The sequence below is a fragment of the Carcharodon carcharias genome, chromosome 9 (assembly GCF_017639515.1).
Source record: "Carcharodon carcharias isolate sCarCar2 chromosome 9, sCarCar2.pri, whole genome shotgun sequence".
Classification (NCBI taxonomy): Eukaryota; Metazoa; Chordata; class Chondrichthyes; order Lamniformes; family Lamnidae; genus Carcharodon; species Carcharodon carcharias.
In genome coordinates, this window is record NC_054475.1 from 27,979,990 (window position 1) to 28,004,142 (window position 24,153).

The 24,153-nt window shown below is 39.8% G+C and overlaps 1 protein-coding gene across 3 annotated transcripts in view; it reads right to left on the bottom strand.

Moving 5' to 3' along the window:
- Positions 1-23,871, bottom strand: part of kif21b (kinesin family member 21B) — a 183,830-nt gene extending 159,959 nt beyond the window's left edge. For all 3 annotated transcript variants that reach the window (XM_041196211.1, XM_041196212.1, XM_041196210.1), the window contains exon 1: positions 23,526-23,871. In XM_041196211.1, coding sequence (XP_041052145.1) covers positions 23,526-23,569 — 44 coding nt within the window. In that variant the 5' untranslated portion in view covers positions 23,570-23,871. The remainder of the gene's footprint in view (positions 1-23,525) is intronic.
- Positions 23,872-24,153: the final 282 nt, after the last annotated feature.

Sequence of the window (24,153 nt, forward strand, 5' to 3'; positions counted from 1 at the left end):
CAATATGCTGGTGGCAGAGATTCCAGACCTTTTTTTAATATATTGTCTAGCAGGAAATAAGCCAACTCAAAAATGTCCCACTATTGCAACAATGCCCCAAACAGCTGGTTATCAAAATCAAATTGACTATATATCTGTATTTTTTTTTTGTAAATATTGCACCACAGTTCGACTAACACGTAGCAGAGGGCCACCAAACCACAATCCTAATGTATGCAAACAGTGACTAATGACCCACACTATCAACTCTTAATGGAGCCACAGCGATCATAGGACAGTTCAATATAACTATAGTGCACCTGTTTAACTATCCAATCTATTTACCATAGGGCTGTTTAAGCAAAAGGCTGCTTAAATTTACTACAAGTTACAATGCACATTAGGTCACGATGCACTGGGTAACAATTCTACTGCCCCAGTGTCAGCTTTGTTGCCTCTTTCTGTAACTGCATACTGTAAAAATAGCTATTGTGCCAAGATTTTGCCGAACTTATATACTTGTCCAAACTTTGATAAAATCTGTCTATCTTCATAAATTGACCTAGTCATCCAATTTAAATCATACACTGCCACAACTCAGAAATACTGTATTTGGGGTGGGGCAAAACAGAATAAAAGCTAAACGTTTCATCTAGATAAATGTAGCATTATGCACTGGGGGTGTTGGGGCAATGTCACACTATGCAATGACTGTGCATTCAGGGCTGTTGAGCAGGAGAAGGAGCTTGGTGTTCTCGTACATAAAATCGCTCAAACAGATATTGCAAAGTTACTGCTAAAGCAAACAGATCACTAGATGTATTGCCAGGTTGATTAAATACAAAACAAGAAATATTATTTTGAATCTGCACAAGGCCTTGTCTAAAATGCCATTTATAATTTTATTCTCCCTTACATGGTGGTTGGTGTTGAGGCCCTGGAGAAGGATCTAAGAAGGGCAGCTACATTGTTAACTAGTTTAAAGACTTTCAGTTACCAAAATAGGCTCTAGAGTAAAAAGGAAATTTAGAATTTGAGATGTGATTGATTTTAAGTCTAATTCTTTGTTTTAAAGTCCCCAATGTTGCTAAGCTATTTGAGCTTGCCAGGTTCAGGAAGACATTGGAACACAAGTGTAAATTAAGAAAGAGCTCGGTTAAATTAGAAGTATTTCTTTCTGCAGAGTTGCTGACCTCTGGCACATGTTGCCAGCATAAGTAATGATTGTACTTTTACTGCAAGCATTCCTAAGGGAGCTAGACAAGTTCCTGAGTGTGACCAACATATGAAAAATAAAGGACTGGTACAAGAGAAGGCATCTCCCAGTTACTGTGTTCACCTGTACCTTTCTAACCTTTGGGGGTCAGAGCTGAATTTCTCAGAATTTGTTTGCCAAACTGTTTTTTCCACATGTCTGATGGATAAGAGATTGGGGATAGTTGGGGGATTATTGAATGTAGAAGTCACAACATGGCCGTAGCTCAATTTTCCTAAGCACATGCCCCTATCGAATGGATAATGCCTATGTATATGGTGCCAGGTTATTAAGGTCAACATATTCCTTTTGGCACTTGTTGTAGATATTGTCTCCCTCCTTCCTCTTCAACTCCAAACCAGTTTTGAATCCAATGTATAATAACTGGGGCTCCTGCTCAACAAAAGAAAACATTTTCTCCCCTTCCAAAGTTACCTTGTGTTTTGCCCTACTTCTGTTTTTGAAGAGATATTTAGCAGAATTTGAATCTTCAGGCTCAACTCAATTTTTTGCTACAGCCCAAGTTTCATCCATCTCAATCAGCAGAGAGAGAAAAACAGGGCTGGGATACTTTCTACATGTGCTACTCAGTTCTGCCATCTTGGCGAGTTGATCTAGCAGCATATTGCTGGCATCCTGTTAGAACAGTATGTTAGCTGACACATCCAGACTGATAAGTTTGTAAAGGAGGGACTATGAGAAATCTCAACTAACGATCATAACAAGTAAACGCAATTTCACTCATTTCAGAGTTAAGATTAAGAAATCCCTAATTGTGTTACATCAAGTAAAGGCAGTCAAACCATAGAAAGAAGGAAATAGCTTGTATGGCATCATGCTAACTTATATATAGTGCAAGAAGCACCCAAAATTTCTTGTAAACAGACAACTAGATTTCAACATAATGTCTTTCATTCCCCTACTTCAGCACATTTAAAAAAAAATAGCTTCAATGGCATTGAGACTTTGGAAAAGCTGCAGAGGAGGGCCACTAGATTAATTCCCAGTTTGAAGCATCTCAGCTATCAAAATTGACTAAAAAAGACAGGGATCTTCATTTTACAGAAGTGTAGACAGGGGTGATTTGATTAAGATTTAAAAGATGATTAAGGGAATAGATTGTATTGTGTAGACAGCTTGTTTCAGCTAAGTAGATTAGGGGCGACCTGGGATCACAATTTCCAAGTTATACAAGGCCAGAACCAGGCAAGATACGAAAAAGTAATTCTTTATGGAAACTGAAGCTGGTTTTTGCTCTCAGAAAAAAAGAACGCAATGCTTGAAGGATTTCTTTCAGCAACAATCTTCCTACTCAGAGAGTTGAATAAGATCCAGACCTCCACTGTTCAAAAGGGACCACTTATTCATAAGATGTCAGGAAGATAATTTTATCAAGTTTGCAAAGAAGTGTAGTAACATGACTGGAAATTCAATTATATCAAAATCATTGATCCTAGCTGCTCATGCACTGGCCTGCATTTTCATCCTCAAACCGACTAACGGGAGTCGGCAAAATTTTCAGTTTGGCCTGCCCGCCTTGGGAGAGAGTGCCCGCAAAGATGGGATCTTCATTGCCGGGAGGCAGCTGTGGACCGGACTTGGGTCATCCAACCTGGGAAGAAGTTTGGAGGCAGCCACAGGGGCTGCCGGGTGCAGAAGCGGGCTGTTTAAAAGGCCCGCCTCAGTGCTGTGGGACTTTGTCTCAGTCAAAATAAAAACACAAAGACTTTCCAGCCCTCACACCCACTCACCCTCCAAACACTCCACATGCCCCATCCATGCCACCTCATGCCCCCCACCCACCCTTATGGCCCCTCATGCCCTCTGTGCCTACCTCTGCCCTTCTATCTACCCCCATGATCCTCATGTCCATTATGACAAGCTCTGCCCTTCTCCCCAACCCCTATGCCCCCATGCTAACCTATGCCATTTCCATGCCTATTCACTCATTACACACACCAATGAACCCTGCAGTGACAGTAGAACGTATAAAAAAAACTACGTAAAAAGGCAGTCATTCATAACTTTCTCCTATATTGAAAAAAGCAAATTTCGCTGCAAGCTAATAAAAGTGTCAATAATCCAGCCCCTTTAAAATATCAATAACTAAAACCACAAATGCTTGAAACCACTTAACACTGTGCAAACAAACATTGTGAAATTGACAGCAGAGATCAGGGAGCCTGAGTTGTCAATCAACGTTTTCTCTGGAGCGGAGGTGTTTCAACAAGCTTAATGTATGTCTGGACTCCCAGCCAGGGTGGGTGGAAGGGCAGAACTTGGCATAGGGGCATGAGGAAAACCTTTTGAATTTACCTTTTAAAATGTCCCCTCATGCAGACTAGGGTTCACGGCTCCGCTGAGGGGGCGTGAACCATGACTCTTTAAAAATCTGGCCCAACTCCACAAGAATTGCAGAGGAGTAGGACATGCCTATCCCCATAATGATGCCAGCCAGGTCAGGAGTTCTGGATACAGGCTTTTGACAGGAATCAGTCCGCACCCTTTAAAGGGGCTCGCTAAAATCAGGAAGCCTGGGAATTGGGTCGGGAATCCCAGTATCAAGATGCGCCCAGACGCTCGAGTCATCCAGACTTGGTGAAAATCTAGGCCACTATCACAAACAAATATAAATCACTAGTTCCCACTCTAGCATGAACTTAACTAATTGATCAACATGCTAGACATTAAATCATTTTTTAATTAAAATCAGGAACTTCTAGACACTAACTCAGCTTCAAAATTCATAGATGCACCAACAGTGCAATTTCCTAGAATACATTTGTAATGAAAAACTTAAGTTGATTCAGTATGCATGCTACAATAAAGGTATATTACAAAAACTATACATCCAAAACATATTGTACTCTAACCAGGCATCAAGCAAATGGAGAAGCTAAGTTGTTTCTCATTAGCTAAGATCTTTTAAGAGCTCAGTATAAAGTGCTATCTGGGGACACATTGATGATTTAATCTTGTAAGCACAAACTTTTTATCCCATCACATGTTGGGAAAGGTTTATCAGGGTCGATCTATTTCCTTAATAAATATTTACACTCAGTCCCTGTCCTGCATTCTTTTGCACAGTCCTTTATGCAAATCCACAGCCAACACCACCCCAACCCCTGCCAAAGTATAAGAATTATCTGGAGGTCATCCTGAGAAATGTTTGTTGTAAAACTATTCATGTTCCATCTTGTGCACAGGTTATCTTTAAAATTATTGCCCCACAATTATGCTACACAAACAGTGTCTCAGGTCTAGATACTCGAATATGGTTACAGGCATACTCAGATAAATGGATGTATTGATTTTGTTCTACACATACTTATATGCCCATGGCATCAAACAAAAGTGTAGGACTTCCTGGTGCTTTTTACAAGCAGAGAACAAAGTGCCCCAGAATATTTATTTTCTTCTTCTCTCCATTTTGCTCTTGCTCTCCTATTGTCTCATAGTGGGTGTTTCACCCAAGTAAATTACGGTTCCATATGCAGTCCTCAGATACCAAGTGGAATATGATTCTGTCAGGTACCTCATTCAAGTGGCCATTCCTCATGAGTGCCCAAACAAAGAATGTATTCAGCTATTCCACCTTTAACATAAAATTTCAATCAGGAAAGAGAGTCATATTGGACTGAAATCGGGAAGCATTTTTTCACACTATTTCCCCAAAAGTCTGTGAATACTGGGTCCATGGAAATGTTCAATTCTGAGCTCGATAGACTTGTAAAGAAGGGTATCATAAAATAAGGAGCAAAAACAGGTAAATGGAATTGACACACAAATCAACCATGACCAATTTTCCTTCGCTGTGCACAGCCCATTTGCTGCATCATGCAATCCTTTTGAGATTGCCACACAGTTGCACTTAACAAGTCTGCGGCATATTTATGGTTGGTTTGTCCCCTCTATGGCACACCATCGACTGCTGTGCAGCCGAGCACTCACGCAACTTGGAAGAAACACTGGCTATGACCTCACTGAATGGTGGAACAGGCTCAAAGTGCAGATTGGCCTACTCTTGTTACAACCTCATACAAATCTGAATGTTTCCATAAACAAGTAGTATGGTTAAACGCACAAATTTCATACAAGCATACTAAGCCAATTTAAAAGCATGTTCTTGATACACATGTGACTATTACACTCTCTGAAAACTGAAAAGATATGCTAGAAACATAAAAGACTTTCCTTCCTCTAAGCATTATATAACTATGTTAGTCAAAAACCAAGTAATTCATGTCAATGTATTGGAACAGTCACTAAACTGCAGCTGTACACAATTATTTGTTGTTCAGTGGTTGATATCTTGCGTTGCTTACCTCTCCCCATTAATTTTGGATCTTCAAACTGTGTTATTGTAACCGAAACACTGACCAAACCATGAAGCACATAATACCATCTTATCCCTGACTCAAGTTTGAGGGTGACATCCTGGAATTACACTTGCTCTCCAGCAGGGCATTGGGCTGGTTAGGGAACTTGACATTAAACTATGATGCCAGCTTCTGCGCTTAAAGCCATGAAGAAAGAAGACAACCATATCTGAAGTCTTACAATTAGAACCACACGTCCATTTCATATGATTTCACACCTTACAGACATCTTGACATGGGAACTATTTGGAATGTATCATTGTCATATCATTTCTTTTTAAATTTAACTGCTCCCATTTCAAACTCCAGCCCATCAGCATTCCATATTCAAGAAAGGAGGAGGAAGAGGAGCAGCAGAAAATCCCTGCTCTTGTTAGAATAGTGCCAAAGGTTCTTAAGCATCCACCTGTACAGGCAGACAGACTTTGGTTTAACAACTCATCTAAAGGATTGCACTTCAAACAGTGCAATAGAATGGCATTCAATTATCAGCCTATTTTATGCGGTCAAATCCCAATTGTGCAAATGGAAACAAGCACTGCAACATTAAGGTAGTACCATTTGAACACTAGTCGGGATCGACTCTGATTCTTGGATCAATTCAAAAAGAACAGATATTTTTTCAGAAGCTTACCTTTCATCTTGGCTTCAAACATTTGATACTGATGAAACACACTGGCCACTGTTTTGGTCAAGGTTGCCTAGGCAACTGGTGCATATACAGTACAAGAAGTTGGGGCATTCAGATGCAAATTCAGGGGAGAATTAACCTGCACCTTCATACATGCAGGAACTTCAAACGATGCCTTTGATAAAGTCGTAGGCATAAATAGCCTGGTTGGCCTCTAAGACAAAAAAAAAGTTGTATCGACGTGCGATGTTCTGGAGTGTGGCAACACATAGTGGAGACAGAAGAATAAAAGTAATAAATTTAAACAGATAGAACAACAGTAACCCAGTTGGTCACGTCGCTAGGCTGGCACAGTCTCCAGAACCAAAGAAAAGCTCATGGGTTGACATGCCTCTATAAAGTTTTGAATGAACAATCAAATATTTCTAAGTAGTACACTAAGCCCAAAAGTGGCCGAGCTCAAAGAGTTCATAACCAACAGCTCCAATTGTATACACCCCAACGTGCTTCCTTTGCTAAGTCCTTTTCACCCCCAAGGATAATTAAGAACAATCTTCCACAAACGTTAATCTCTGTGCCCTCTAAGGATTCATTTGAGGAAAATCTGTTGAATCTCCTGTGAAAATTCTCTGGTGGAAGTGTACGGAAGAAAAACCTTATGAAGCACCAAGTAACAGAAGATTTGGAATGTACCCTGGACATAGAACGTAAATTTTCAGAAGCAATGTAAGCATTTTTGTGCCTTTTTCAACCGTAAAATATCTGGATGCGTATTTAATGCATTGAGTTTTCAGCAACTTAAAACTTCACATGCTATGGCAAGCAATACATTTTTACATGATTTTAGATTATTCATTCATTCAAAAAGAAGACTGCTGGATGGGTATGGGAATGAGAAGAGGGGGAAAATACCTTTGGTATAAAATACTTCTTCAGATTGTGGGAAAAGAATACCAAATCTATTTAGAACAAATTTATGATTCCCTTCCTTCACTAGCAACCTGCTGTTACCCTATAAGGTCAGGACTGAGAGACAGAAATATTGCAATCAATCAGCTGATGTCTAGAGATCATTGATCAGCAATAGCAGTCACAATTTTAAAAATACGACAAGCTATTTAGATTAGCCATTTTGAGAAATAAAATGTATTTTCCCACTTCACTCATTTGCAGTCTTATACCCACTGTGGCAGGACTCAAGTTATCCTTAACAATTCACAGCAGTTAGGGCAATTTTAGATGTAAAGTCTTCCAGCCATGTTTTGACTCAGAACTCTCTTAATTTGACCTACACGAGCCATCTGCTACTGAAATGCTTCACTTTAGATGCAACAGTGTACAAAAGACTCTGCTTCCATACAAAATTAAATACTACTGTGTGCTGTATGAACATAGGTGCTGAATTGATCTGATGTAGACGATGGGACGTTTGTGGCTGCTGTCACAAGAAGTCCTACGACAGTCTTACTGGAGAAACCTCACATACAACTGAAAAGCAGCGTCACTTGGACAAACCTGATGAAATGTGAAATAAACATTTTATCCTCACACATCTATCACGTAACCCAGGATAAACTTGCTCGAAATTTAAACAAAAATGACCACAACACTTCCCTCCAATCAGTGATCCGTGGAAGAACCCAGATTGCTGATCACTCTATTGATGGGTACAACCCCAGAGAAATCAAGCTTTTGGATATTTGTGGGAACCACATTCTTTTTTTCATAAAGGGAGGCTGCTGCCAGCCAGCAAGGCTGTAAGTAGCACTCCTCTAGTTCTGCTCTCTATCATGCATCCTCCTGGGAGACCATACACTTGCAACAGCTGGCAACTGGCTGATCCAGAACTAGGATTGTTTTAAACCTTAATTCACCAAGGTTAAATTCAAGCCCTTGGGATGGACACCAGATTCCAAAGTCACACAATAATGTGTTGTACAACATTCAACAAATCAAGGATTGTTAAACCTACAGTCCCCTGAGTGCAAAAAAATCTATAGCCTTGTTTACAGTGGCAATTTTCAGGACCGGCACTTAGTTAACATAACCCAATATAAGTCAATTTAAAGAAAGAAAATCTTAATTTAAAAAGGCCAGATAGTGACAAATAAAAATCATTACCGGGGGATGTAGAAACACTGCATATTGAATAGTTCCCTGGCTTTTAATGTTTCGGAATTGTTTGATTATTGTCCCAAGTCAGGGCACGAACATCTCCCCTTATTAATAACAATGTGCTCGGAGTCTGATCAATTTCAATTCAGTTTCTAATAGCGGAGACAACAACACTAAAATAACCACAGTTCATTAGCTTCAGTTGGTAAGGTCATAAGCTGGCAACCATTAAGCAGATGTAACTTTACTCTATACCAAATTGCGTTATAACTGACCTGTGAGGCTCACTATTGATACCGGGTTCTAAAATTAGTTCACATCCAGTACAAAGACTCTTTATCAACAAAACAAAGTCTGATCGAAAAGATCTCTTGTGGACCTTAGTGCAACACAATATGCAAATCTACTAGATCTGAGAAAAGACAGCAATAATACCTCACTCAATCCAAGGGAATTGTGGGTCAGAAGCCCAGACTGTGTGGGGAACTGTAACTCACCTGTGATTCTCCCCTAATTGGCTAACTAGTGGCCACAGGGCGGGCTTGTCATCCAATTAAGGCCAGTGAGCAAGCGCTTGAAACTGGAGGGCCAATCGGAGGCCTTCCAGCTTGAAAGCAGTAGCATGATGACGTGTCGGGAAAGTGAAGGAAAGGGTGCCCGAAAAATTGATGCGCTATCTTCCAACTTCTTCAAATTTTAAATGGCCTTAGCAACCAAACCACCAGTGTGGAGGAAGGAGTTTTGAGGGGAGGGGGGGCAATGGAGATGCAATCCCAGGCTGGCAGGTAGGGCCTGTAAGCCTGCCTGAAGCACTAGCCCTCCTGGTCCGCCACCAAGAAACCACCTCCAGACAGCTAAACTGTCCCCTGCCAGCTGTGGGGACCTGGAGGTCGACTGGAAAATCCCAGTGGGGTTAATGGCCTTCAGTGGCCATGAATGAACTCAACTGGCTACCAGCATACCTGCTGCTTGCAGAGGAACTGACACGATGGCTGGCAGCACTATTTTCATCACCCACTCAACTCTGTTACTGGGCCAGTCAGTGGATAAAAATCCTCCCCCAGCTTTTCATTTTACTCTGCACATTCATCTTGTAAGCATGATTACTGAAAAGTCAACAGCTATAATAGGTGAAGCAAAATCACTTAATTTACTGAGCAACCAATGTAATATAATAAAATGCTACAATAAATTACCGGACTCCGCCTGTTCCATCACTGTCTCCTAACTCTTCTAAAAGTGATGAATCTTTAGATTCCCTGTATGACAGTAGAACATTTTTTTCACTCATTTGAGGGTGTCTATCTCTTAGGTAACTATCCCTGTAGTTGTTGTGCAAATTAAGATTAACATTATTCAACGTACGTTTAAGCAGTAGTCTAAATAATTCTAACTATATTGATAAAGAGTCTCTCCATTACTCCAGTTGGTTTGATTATTATAGGTAGTCTTTTTTATTTTCAAGTTTCTCTTTTTCGGAATCAGAGTGAAAAATTGGGTGATAGATATCAGCAAATGTTTGGTATTTTAGAAAATAAAATTAATTAGAAACTTTGTGTCTAATAATCAGCAGAACTTTGTAGGGGCAAATATAAAACATATTAATGGTTTTACAAACCAAAGCACTGAACCATGCATCAGTAGCTGCTTGTTCATTGGTACACTGGAACAGTCAAAGGACATTCATTCTTTGCTAGTTCTGTCACTCAATTAGATCATGACTGATCTACCTCAATCCCTTTAACCTACCTTTGATCTATAGCGCTTGATACCTTTACCCAACAAAAATCTTATCAATCTCAGTCTCAAACATTTCAATTTATTTAGTATCCACAATCTTTTTGGGGAAGTTGCTTCCAATTTCAATTTGAAAGAGCTAGCTCTAATTTTGAGATTGTATCCATTGTTCTGGATTCCCCACCAGGACATAGTGCATCTGTAAACAAAAACAGAATTACCTGGAAAAACTCAGCAGGTCTGGCAGCATCGGCGGAGAAGAAATGAGTTGACGTTTCGAGTCCTCATGACCCTTCGACAGAAGTTCTGTCGAAGGGTCATGAGGACTCGAAACGTCAACTCTTTTCTTCTCCGCCGATGCTGCCAGACCTGCTGAGTTTTTCCAGGTAATTCTGTTTTTGTTTTGGATTTCCAGCATCTGCAGTTTTTTTGTTTTTATATTAGTGTGTCTGTACCTACCTTATCAAATCTTTCTGTAATTTTAAATGCCTCAGATAGAACACCTCAAACTCCTAAACTCAAGGGAATACAAACCATATTTATACAACCTATCCAAATAATTTAAGCCTTCATTCATAGCCTCATGCATGATGAATCTTTTTTTGGGCTTCTTAATATGATGCAGACAAATAAAAGGTGCAATCTGTACTGACACTGAATTAATAGAGAAATAATAAAACACTCTGTGCTAAACAAGGCTGTAGGCCACTCATGAGCTGCAATATGTGAATACTGATCTTTCAATGTATTCTCAAGTTTAAGTACATTTCAGAATTCATTTCAGTGACTAATTAACAGGTTTGATTAAAGACTTGATTAAGACTGATGATTATGTTTTCCTTGACAAATCTACTGGTTCTTTAATTTTCTGGACTCCACTAAGGCCTCTGAACCTAATAGTATCTTTCCATGACCTTCAGGGGGTGTGCTTCTGAATGTACACTGGTCCTATGTTACCTCTTCAACCTCTCATACTAATCAGTCACTGATCTTCCCATTATTTTGTCAAACCCACTCTGTAATTTCCAAAGCTCGACTTTCATGGTCCTCACCAGTTTGATATCATCAGCAAATCTGACCAACTTACATTTAATTTTTGAGTCTAGATCATTTAGGTATGTGAGGAACAGTGATGGGCTCAACACTGTTTTCTATCCTTCTGCTTTTTCCCTTCCATTTCTGAATCCGTTCTGTGAATCATCACTTATCATCTTTCATGCAGAACATTGTCAAATTAATTTTGAAAGTCTAGGAATATTATATCATAGTGCTTTCTACCAGTCCACTGCAGATATTACTTCTTCAAAGAAGTCAAGAAAGTTACTCAAGCAAGATCCTCCCTAACTGAATCCATGTTAGGACTGGGAATCATAACAAAGGTGTGTGTAATTAACTTTGTCGTTGATGTAGACAGAGGGTTCGTGCTGGTCATTAAAATGGAAGATTTTTACTCTTTGCCAGGGTTAAAATTGAGAAACTGGCATCATGGTAAGATCCATAATTTCTGCTCTGTCAACAGATTTTCTTTCAATTTATCTCAACACTAAGGAAGAGTCTTGCCTCCTATTTATGACCAGCTCTGGATGGATCCGATTCTCCTATCATGGAGAAAAACTAGATTTATTTGGCAATATCAGGGTATACAATCCCCATGAAAAGTGGAGCCCAGAAGCTGATAAAATCAATAATTTGTTTAAAATAAGGATAAAATTGATATGTTTAAAAACTGTCTTCATCCAATCTTCCTGCTGGAGCGTGACTGGCTACGGTGACTGATGAAGAGTTCCTGTACTGCCAGCTAATGCAAGTCTAATTTGTGTGGAACTAACTGAAAATGATTTTCTTCTTTGCAATGTAAACTTGAAGATGTTTTTTTTCTGCTGTGAATGTTGCAGTATTCATAAATTAGCGTCAATCTATGAATCACAATCTCTATTACACTGAAGAAGTTAGCAGCAACGAACTTCATTTGATGTTTAACATATATCTGTACATGGGTTGACAGAGAAACAAGCTTTATCTTGCTTTTCATCAGCAATCAGTCACCAGAACTTAAACAATTCTCTTTCTGGCATTCATGCATTCTTTCATTTACTTACCATAATGGTTCAGTTCAGCTTGTTCTTTTAAAAAGGACTGGTTGTCAAATCAATTGATACATTTGTACGGATTTTCAAAATACATGCTAGCAAAATGCTACATTTTCAAACTACTGCAAATTACCCAAGTAATAGCATTAATTGTAAAATACAACACTGAGAACTCAGCTTATGCTTGAGACAATGGTTGTTGAACAAGCACTTTACGATATTACATCTTTTAATAATTATCCTTGGGTTCCAATGCTAGTTTTCATGATTACAAGCCCTCACTTCATCAGCACTGCAATGTGTCAATGTGCTTCAAGGTTTTTCAAGTTCCAAATCAATTTCATTGAAAGCAATTCTCCTTGAAATGCATTAGTTAATTTTGATGTGACACTTCTTGAGAAACAATAACAAAATGTGACATGAGATAGATGCAAATACTCTAAAAGCTCAGTAGCTTTAATGCATTGTCTACATCAATACTGACTGGAGCCACTGGTGCCTAAAATAGAAAACAATTTAGTCACTATTGTGTTTACCGTCTAAAGATTTTGTATAAGGATCTGCTGGCGTTGGAGCTTCTAATACTCAGATCAGCAAAAAGAAATTTGCACGCACTACTAAAAATATAAATAATTTTGATTTTTGTTTGAGGGGTGATTTACTAGAACATTTGCCCAACCTATTTTACATAGTATGCCCAGCCTCAAATAGTTTTCCCAAAAGCTAAATACTGTGGATGCTGGAAGTCCGAAATAACATAAAATGTTGGAAATATTCAGCAGGTCAGGCAGCATTTATAGAGAGAGAAACAGAGTTTACGGGCTGGTTGTGTGTGGGGGGGTGGGGTGGAGAGTGGGGTGGGTTTCCCTCTCATGTTTGATGGCACCAACACTCTTGGCCTTCTTATTTACCTGTTTGTGGCTGGTGACCAGGAATGGAGGTGCCCTCGGACCTTCCTCCATACAGCAACTCCCTCTGACAGTGGGGCTTCAGATCCATAGCTGCCAGGTGGCCTGCTATTGATGTTCCAGACTTAGGAGCCCACCTGTCATCCTGCACTAGCTCCTAGAGGAGACCATTTAATTGGTCCTCCAAAATTGCACTCTGGGAACAGCAACCAACATTTTTGGTTTCCCGACCTACATTTCCTCTGGTGATGGGATTGGGACCCAGGAATGAAAATCCTGTCCAATGTTGCAAGTTGAATTGTTGCAGAGTTCCAATGAAAGGTCATCGAGCCACAACATTAACCCTGTCAAAGGTGGTTTGGCAAGTTGCTGCAGTTCATCTTGTATATGGTAACACTGGTGCTACTATGCACTGGTGGCGGAGAGAGTGAATGTTTAAGGTGGTTGATGGGGTGCCAATGAAGCAGCTACTGTCGAGCTTCTTGAGCGTTGTTGAAGCTGCGAATCCAGCTGCATGCTGGAGAATTTTCCAACACACCCCTGACTTGTGCCTTGGTGGACAGGCTTTGGGGAGTTGGGAGGCGAATTAACCACTGCAGAATTCCCAGCCCCTGACCTACTCATGTAGCCACAGTATTTATATGGCTGGTCCAATTAAGTCTCTGATCAATGGTAACTCCAGGAGGGTTCAGCGATGGTAAAGCAGTTGAATGTCAAGAGAGATGAATAGATTCCTTCTTGTTGAAGCTGATTATTGCCTGTCACTTATGTGTCACTAATATTACTTGCCATATATCAGCCTAAGCCTGAATGTTGTCCAGATCTTGCTGCTTGCAAACACAGACTGCTTCGGTATCTGAGGAGTTCCATGTGCAGCCATCAGCAAACATCCCATTTCCAACCTCATAATGAAGGGAAGGTCATTGATGAAGCGGCTGAAGATGGTTGGGCCTGGGACACTACCTTGAGGAACTCCTGAGGTGATGTCCTGGCCTGAGAGGAATGACATCCAACAACCACAACCATCTTCCTTTGCGCTTGGTATGACACCAACCAATGAAGAGTTTTGCCCCGATTCCCATTGACTTCAATTTTGTGAGGGGTCCCGATACCACACTCGGTCAAATGCTGCCTGATGTCAAGGGTAGACACTCTCACCTCCCCTCTGGAATTCAGCTCATTTGTCCATGTTTGGACCAAGGCTAGAAGGAGGTCTGAAGTCAAGTGGACCTGGTTGAACCTTCCTACCATATTTTGCAAAATTACATTTTAGCAGCAACTATTCAATTTAAAATCATTTGTGCTTCATGATACTCTGGTGGTGATGTGCTACTTTAAACATTAATTTAACAGTCAACACTTCGGAACACAAATAACCATTCATATATACAATGAGTGTACTATATTCCTAAAATAACTTGATCACATTTTTTGATCAAAACTTAGTTGCATGTCAGATAGTTCAATTATAGCATTACAGTCTGTTAGTAAGAGGGGTAGAAGCTTTTGAGTGCATTTTTTTTTAGCTTAAATGGACATTGTGCAGACAGCATATGCCAATCACGAGTGCAATTACAAACTGAAATTGGTCAGAAACACATATTATCACTAACTCAAAAGTCTACTGCCGCTACTAGTGTTATTGACTGCCAGCTTGCTGAATGTGGGGGCAGGAATACTGGGCATTTGTTACGCTATTTAAAGGCAGCTGGCATCTCTTAAATAGGAAGATGCATTTTGGCTGCAGGCAACAGAAACTTAAAGTTTCCAAGAACACCAAAGGAAAGAGAAGTTTCAAGGATCTAGGTTTCTCAGGCACTGCTTTAGAAGTATTCATGGAGGAAGTCATCAGAAGGTTTTGATGACAGATCAATGACCTGAACCATTAATTCTGTATCTTTCCAAAGATGTTGCCTGACCTGCTGAGTATTTCCAACATTTTCTGTTGTTATTGGCAGAAGTAGGGACCTCATTTTCCCACAAGCTAGCAGGAAGATGTCCAGACAAACTCCTCAACAGCAGTTGGCACACTGGATCAGTGGTAGAGCTGGGATATTTCTCAACCCCACAATCTTGGCCCGGTAGAAAATGGCCTGGAAGGTCAGATTTTCATTCCAACGTGGCGGGTTCCCTGGGAGTCCGGCCGGGCAACCCTGGAACGAGCGTTGAGCTTGCTGGGTGCGCAGATGGGCTGGGTGGAATGTCTGCCTCAGTGCACCGTCATTGTATCAAAGTTTTTTTTGAAAAAAAGAAAAACATAAAACGCTCCATCCCTTATCCTTCACACCCTCTTACCTTCACGACACACTCCCTATGCCCATCCATGCCATCTCATATCCCCACCCACTCATGACCTCTCATACCCTCCATACCAACCTATGGCTCTTTTCCCACTCCCCCCATGGCTCCTCATACTCTCCATGCCAACACAGGCCCCTCTGCTGACCCACCCCATGGCCTTTCATACCATCCATGCCAACCTATGTCCCCTGCCCATCACACATGGCCCTTCATAGCCCCTATGTCAACTTAGTGCCAACTCATGCCAACCTATGCCCCCACACACCACCTTTTTCCCTTATACCTAGCATGCCAACTCACCCAATATCCCACCATGGGCGCATCTGGCGACCCATACTAAAAGGAAATAAAGTTCCAAGTGTCTATTGCAGACTTTGTTTTTCTTTAAAAATCATTCATTCATAAAAACTAATTTACTAAATTTACATCCCTTCAACTACATATCCCTTATAACAACATTTTATTCATTTGCATAATCCTTTATAAAGCCAAGCATTGGTTCAAAGAGTCCATACCCACTTGGAGCTGTCAAACTGTGAAATGGCAGGTACCTTTTTGTGATAATGGACCATTGTAAAATCAGGCATGCAGTACTAATCCAGCAATGATAGCCTGAAGGCTTGTGTCAAGAGTGAAATAGCAACCAAACATTTTTTTAATGCTGCACACACTTTTTTTTAAAAAAAAGAGGCAGGAGTTCTAAATACCTTGACCACTCACCTTGACAATTTTGACAGTTGTTTTTGACAGTTCCAGTGAGTTTCACAGTTCCATTGAGTTTATGCACTTTTTACGTACATTCATGCTAACTTTTAGCAGTCCCAAAGGACACCTGATCTCTCCAAAAGAGCACCTGGCCTCCCCCAAAGGTGTTCTGGGACCATATCCAAGGGGGTCCCTACATCTCTTCAAAAGGGTACCCAGGTTATCAAATCGAATTCACGAAGTTCAGACCTGCTCCTACCAGGTCTAATCTGCACATGTCAAATTTAAGACGTCTCTCACACCAAAATCAGACATATGAATGAAGAAAGCTGCTGATTTCTATGGACAGTTGCCTCTGCAAAATGTGCATGCGTGAATCCCAACCCGGGCCCATTTCTGCCCCCGCAAAATTGCCATGTTCGGGAGCGGGACTTCCAGATTTGGACCTCTTCTGCCATTTTCACAATGACAGAGCAGCTCTATGTAGTTGCAAAAATCCAGGCCTAAATATTAATCTTGCCCTCTCTTCTCTTTCAGGTGGAGCAAATAGTTCTAGATTCCTCAACCCAGATCTTCTGGTCAGTGGTGGAGCAAGTGTGCCCGATGCTGACTCAGATTAAACTGCCCACTCACCATTTTACACTGGAGCCTTTGCACCTTCTGGTCTTGGCTCCAGTTTGAATCCAGTGATGAGAAGAGTCAAGAGGCCAAGTGGCAAACATAATCCCAGGGCATCAGCTATAACCTTCAGATGAAACAACATTTTAGAAATGTTCAAGCAGCAAGGGGAGCCACTCTCTTTTTGTCATGAACTGAAGATATGCCCCTTAAGGTCATTCTTCAGTTCATTGACTTACACTGTTTTTAAAAGCTTGGAGGGAGTAAAATATTTTCCAGGAGCAATGAAATGGTGCATTTCAAACTATATATAAAATCTCACTGATTTCAAGGAAATAGTAAAAGGAACATAGTTTTATTGTTTTTTTTAAATTAAATAACACTGGCAGAATCCACTTGCTGCTAAACATTTTTCACAGGCCACTCTCTCATGCAGGAAAAGCTAAGTTTATATGCTTATAAAAGCAAATATAGCAATACCCCAATGATGAAGAGATGAAAATGGGTGTCAGTAATTAAACCACAAAGTCACATAAAATTAAGCTAAGATACTTTGGTTGGTTTCAAAGTGTACACTTGGACTAACCTCAATGTGTGGAATAGGATCTCACTATAAACCACTGGAGAGCTAAATTTATCATTGCTGGTTGAACATTTCCAAAATGTTGTTTCACCTGAAGATTTTAGCTGATGCCCTGGCAGCATTGCATAAACACAAGACATTTATGAGATTTCAATGCAATTTAGTTTATTAATTGTGCACTAATGATTTCATGAGCTCTACTTTGCTGCAATCAGTCACCATCTGGCATTTTCCTAGGACTGGGTACTGTGAAAGGAATGGCACCAAATGGTGCCACTGCTGATGAATTAGAGGATCATGTGTGGGACAAATGGTTGTTAATGACACAAAAGTAGCCCGTGACCCAATTCACCTTCTAGAACCCAAGCTTAAAAAAAGCTGCACTGCAGTACCTACTGTGCACTTTTAATTCAGGCTGCTTTTGTTCCATTCTTTATGTCCTCTGACACAGCAACACAACTCAACCTCTTTGAACTATTATAGATAGGCACTCAATTCTTGAAAAGCTGCCTCATCACACATAGTCACTAGGTTGTAAGTTAAGGAAAGTTTTTTTCTGAATCTTTTTATTAATTTATATTCATGTCTGTAAGTTATATTCCTTAAATTAAGGGCTGAATTTTAGCTGAAAGCTTGAAGGGAGAAAGGTATTTTCCAGGAGCTCATATCATCCTTGACTTCAATTATGTGGTGGCAAAAATGAACTGCAACATTTCCAACCATATATAAATTCTCACTGACTTCAAGGAAATAGTGAGGAGAATGTGATTTTATCGTTTTTTTTTAATTCAAATAACACTGGCAGAATCCACTTGTTCCTAAACATTTCTTTTATGGATCGCTCTCTCATACAGGAAAGGTTAATTTATATGCCTCCTATTTAGACCAGTTATCTGCATTTATTAAAAGAAAAAAAACTTGCAGTTACTTAAGAACAGAAGAAATAGGAGCAACTGAACACCAGAAGCCCATCGAGCCTGCTCGGCCATTTGATACGATCATGACTGCTCTGGGACCTCAACTTCACTTTCCTGCCCATTCCCCACAAACTTGGTTCCTGAGACACCAAAAATCTGTCTATCTCGGCCTTAAGTATACTCAATGGTGGCACATCCACAACCCTCTGGGGTAGAGAAATCCAAACACACACAACTCTTTGAGTGAAGAAATTTCTCCCCATCTCAGTCGTAAATGATTGATCCTTTGTCCTGAAACTGTGCCCCCTTGTTCTAGATTCCTCAGCCGGGGAAACAAGCCCAGATCGTCCGGTCAGCAGCAGAACAAGTGCGCCTGACGCTGACTGTGATTAAACTACCCACTTACCATTTTACTCTGGAGCCTTTGCACCTCTGGTCTTGGCTTCAGGTTGAATCCAGCGACAAGCAGAGTCAAGAGGCCAAGTGTGAAGCATAATTCCAGTGGAGCCACCTCCCCTTTTTGTCATGAACTGAAGACATGCCCATAAGATCTTTCTTCAGTTCATTAGCTTACTAGGTTTTTAAATGGACCCCTCAGCCTCAGAAACTGCACAGCCTCATCCCCCAACAATGTTGAGCACTCTTCCTCATTCATTGACAACATTCACCTCACTCCCTCACCCTCCAACAATGCTCATCCCTCCCTCACCCCACAATGTTCACCACTTCCCTTATTCCCTGACATTGCTCACCCCCTCCATCACTGTCCGACATTGTTCACATCCTCCCAGCTCACTCTTCCCCCCCACCTTAACCTGATCAGTGCTCATTCCCTCTCCCACACATGCCCCCACAATACTGACTCTTCCGACATCGACTGAGGGACAAACCTTTGCCAGGACACTTGGGGAGCTTGCATTCTCCTCTTCAAATGGGACCATGGAATCTTTTGCTCCACCTTAACAGGCAAATAGGACATTAGTCTAATATCTCACCCAAAAGAAAGCACCTTTGACAATGCAGCACACCCCAATATTTACACTGAAGTGAAGTCCCAAATTATGTGCTTAAATTCTGAAGTGGGTCATGTGCTCTCAACTTTCTGATTCAGGAGATGCTAGTGTCATTGGTTAAGCCAAGCTAAAAATTAATCTGCAATATTTAAGAAGTATATTTAAATTATACTATGATTTTATCACTCTCCAGATTTATCTCCAATGAGAATTTACTTTAAAGTCAGCAAATCTGTTGAATGCAAAATTGCTGGGCAAAGAATTCAACTTGTGGGGACAAAGTCAGTGGAACCGCCATGCCATCTTATGGCCAGGGCCAAATTCAGCTTCTGACCTAATTCAAATGTTGCTGGAAAGCTGCAGGTGTCTAACGTGCACCCTTGTATAGAACTTTGGCTGGGATAGATGGGATATCAATTAAATTTCAAGTGATAGGAGTAATAGTAATATCGGACTTGAAAGATTAATTTGGTTTCGCTCTTCGATGCTGCCAGACCTGCTGAGTTCTTCCAGCATTTTCTGTTTTTATTTCGGAAATGTTAGGGTTGTTCATAATGCTGCCACTTGTGACAGGCTGAGATATTAAAGGTGGGAGCTTCACTGGGCCAAATAGTTGTCTTGTGCTCTTCTCATGTTCTTACATCATGTAATTCCACATTTGTAACAGTAATAAATAATGGAAATGAAGTACATCATTATGCCTAGCCTAAGGAAGACAGTGAGATTGAAGACTTCTTTCAACCATCCTTGTTCTCATATCTTTTGCTTAATATTGTTGATCTGAAACATTCAACAGCAGATCTTTGTGTGTGCAGCAACATCCTGAATGGTGACTGAATGGAGACAATGGTCTGTGGGCAGAGCTCCCCATTTATGATGTCACTGGGGAATTTAAGTTTGGTTGAGTAAATGCTGTATTCATGAAATGACGTTTCAGCACTTGCCAATTTTGGTCTGTGACTTAATACTTGGATGCTCAAACAGTCTAACTTTAGGATCCTTACAGCTGTTAGAAATTATCCACTTCATCAGGTTAGGTGGAATTAAAAGGCAAGGGTGACATGAGAGTGTTGTAACCAGCATTTAACTTATGTCTCTGGCACAGCAGAACTTTATTGCATCATTGATCAGCAGTTTTAAAACCATGAGATCTGGCAACAAATGGAAACTAAGAAAATGTTCACATGCTTTCCCTTGTACCAATTAAGATTGCATAGCCAGATTAATGCAATTTCTCCTTGAAATTATAGCTTGCATTTTGGTGAAAAAGGAAAGAAAGACTTGCATTTATACAGTGCTTTTCACAACCTCGGGGCATTCCAAAGTGTTAGTCACTGGGGTACTTTTGAGGTGTAGTCACTATTGTAATGTTAGAAATGCAACCACCAATTTATGCACAGCAAGGTTCCACAAACAGCAATTAGATAATCTATTTTTCAGTGATGTTTTAGGGATAAATATCGAGTATATTAATAAACATCTGGCTGACATTTATTTAGGGAAGAGAACCTCCCCACCCTTCTTCAAAAAGTATCTGGATTGGGATTGGAACACACAATCTGATAACTCAGAGGTGAAAGTGGTACCTACTGAGCCACAGCTGACACCTAAAGAATTTACATTGGTTCAGAACATTGCTCATGACATTTATTTTTACAAGCTACAAAGTACATAATCTGTGTCATTATAAATAACATATATTGATCAGGATTGCAATGACTGGACACATAAGCATTTAAATTTTAAAAGGGTCCCAATCACTCCATTTTCACGCCAGTCCTCCTGGACCACACATCATAGGCCTCTGCTAATCACACTGTTAAACGACAGATGGGAGGTGCACCACAGTGACATCAAGATAGCTCCTGAGATTATGTCCACCTGTTTTCACATCCTTATGAAATTAATACTTCAGTTGCAGGTAGACTTAGTCAACCAGGGATTGGCTGTCCCATCTTCAGCATTAATACTCTGACATACCATGTTCCTGCACCAGGCTTCCTTTAAGTTTGTCTTAAACGTATAAACACACCTATTAAGTTCAGTAATTCGTTCCCATTGATGTGATATAAATAATGAGAAAGCAAATCTGCCTCTATGTAAAGTGAGCGTTTGTTTTGTAAACATTGGGGGATTTTTTTTAATAATCACTCCTCTCCCACACAGATAAACTCTTATCATGTACCAAGACAGTACAAAAATTTGGTTTAAACTCAACAAAAGGCCTACATCCTTCCTGAAACTGTATATTACTGACACTTCCTGATTCTTTGCTGTGCAGTTTTGAACAGCGATGGTAGGAAGTAATGTCTTTCACTCAATTAATTAATGCCAAAGTATGTAAAAAAAAGGCATTCTACCAGTCCTACATCTGACAAATTAATTTAATTGTAACAGATTAATTGATTTGATTCAAGCCAGTTGATAGAGATTGAGTTTTGTTTTGATGTAAAATAACACAATTAAATGATAATGTTTATAGGAGATGAAATCTCTTAGTCTTGTTTAGCTCACAGCTTCCCTAGCCTACAGCCACCTTTAATGTTTTCCCTCTTTTCATTGGCTACCTTTTTTTTATTACTTAACACCTACAAATGCAAGCAAGTGACATCCCTTGCAAGTCATTTTGAAAATTATTTTGCAACATTATTCAATTACTTTCAGGTGTATACTATTGCTTAAGGTCAATTTGCTTCAAGAAGCCACTTCTTATCCACTACCTCTCCAATAATTGCATCATCTATTGTAAAGAATTAAGATTTTTTGACAGTAATCATAATTTCAAATTTTCTCTGCATTATGTTCCACTGCTATCAAACAATATCTGGAAAACTGATTTTTTTTTATTACAGTCAGGTACAAAAATAAGAAATACCAAATTATATTTAATCCCTTATCCACAAAACCCAAGAGAGAAAACCACAGGAATTGGAAACCAAAATTCTGTCTTCAGCAAGTCCATTATTTGGGAGTCAGGAATATTATACTACCCGCTTAGAATACGGAGGAGTCATTCATTAATCAATTTGAATGTGATTATACTGCTGATGGATTAAGTACTGATACCCTTTTGAGCAAAAGGTTCATTTTTTTCCAATAACCAACTAGAAGAAAATTAGAATTGTTGTCATATTGCAGAGAACTAGACCACAACTATGGTTAATGGTTGTGTTCCTGGTTTCCAATCCAATTTATTTCAGTGACACCAAACAAATAACAGTTATTTACGAAGATGTAAATCAGTTGAATATCTTTTGGTCCCTGAAATCCCCTTATTTTTCCTTTAGTCTCATTTATATCTTCTGTATATAACGGAACTTTAATTGGCAATTTTCTGATCAAAATGTCCCAGCCCGTACATTCATTCTTTGTTCTCATTCTCCATCGGTCTCACGAAAGATTCCATAGTTTCTTTAAAATTATCACTTTAAATCAAAATCTATTAAAGGAGCAGCATAATGATCATTATGAAACATCAAGAACATATTTCACAGTACATTTATTTCTAGATGTTTTTTTGCTGATAATCGACACTATAAAACTGTCATTGTCACCATTTTGGAGGAAGGGGGTGGAGGGAGAAGTAGGATACTGAAAAAGGTATCATAAAATCATTGTATTATGATCTCATTGATGCTATATTGTCTTCATTTGGATGCAAAAAGCCCTTCATAGCTCACTCAAGTCAGATATGATCTTATAGCTATGAAAGTAAAGCACCAATGCATTTCATTATTACCCCATATAATTTCCAAGCCCATGTAATAATTCCAATCATTCACCATTTTAACTCCTGCATCAACAGAACTCACTTTGATGAACAAAGAATGAACAATGAAGCTGGAATAAAATGATCTCTTTGGAAAGAGTGTGATGTCAAACATGCCACAATAACATGGGTGGTGTCATTTATTGCAGTTCCCAAAGATTTAAAAAGAAAGGTTATTTATGGTTCCTTTACACTAGTCATCATTTTGGTAAAAGTCCATTGTCTCCAAATATAAAATACAGTACAGAAGCCAACCAAGTCGAAAAATAAATGACCAATACCAGTCCCAATACCAGTCAACATGAAATTGTTTGCTTTGAAGTCAAAATGCAGTCAATGACAAAATGATACAATTGATTCACAATTTATTTTAAAATACAAAATCAATTAAGTTTCCATCACCCATTCAAGCAACAGAGCACAGTAACACAGAGCACCTACACAATGGCTTCCCAGGCTTTTTGCTGCCCTCTTATACTATCTTGGCACCGACTCAACCCTGTAATAAATAAGAAGCTGTCTTACCTTAAAGCGACTTTGACACTACAGCCGTCTTGATTAGTCGCCATTATTTTTGTGCAGCGTGCGCTATCCAACCTTCATTCAAAGAAAGGAAAATCGCTGACCTACTGAGACAGCAGCGCAGTGTGTTTAAGGTATAAATAAATGCAAATATATTTTTCACAGAACTTGAAGCGTGTCATCCTGCAGTTAACGGGATCGAGACGGTAGTGACATGATTGCATTTGCAACATCCTGTGTTACATTGTAGTCGCTACAAATCCGCAATGCAACATCTAAACTCAGCCTCCAGCAGCTCAGAGTGCTGATTGCCAGGCAACCGAACCTGCTCGGTGGGCGGGATTCAGTCAAGAGTGACATTTCCACCCACAAATCAAATCCAGGGATTCTGCGAATGGGCGGACACATAAAGAAAACTGGCCAATCAGAATAGAAATAAAAGACACAAAAACATCAAGATAGTTTGACTCTAAAAAGGGAACTATTTAGGGTAGGGTTGTCAGCTCAGAAGTACTGCTCCTTTTCAAGTATTCTGATCAATATTTTTTCTGTTAGCTTTCTTTTTAAAAACGTATGGATCGCATTTAAACTAACAACTTGCTTTATAAAGGCCACCAATACCAAAAAGCCA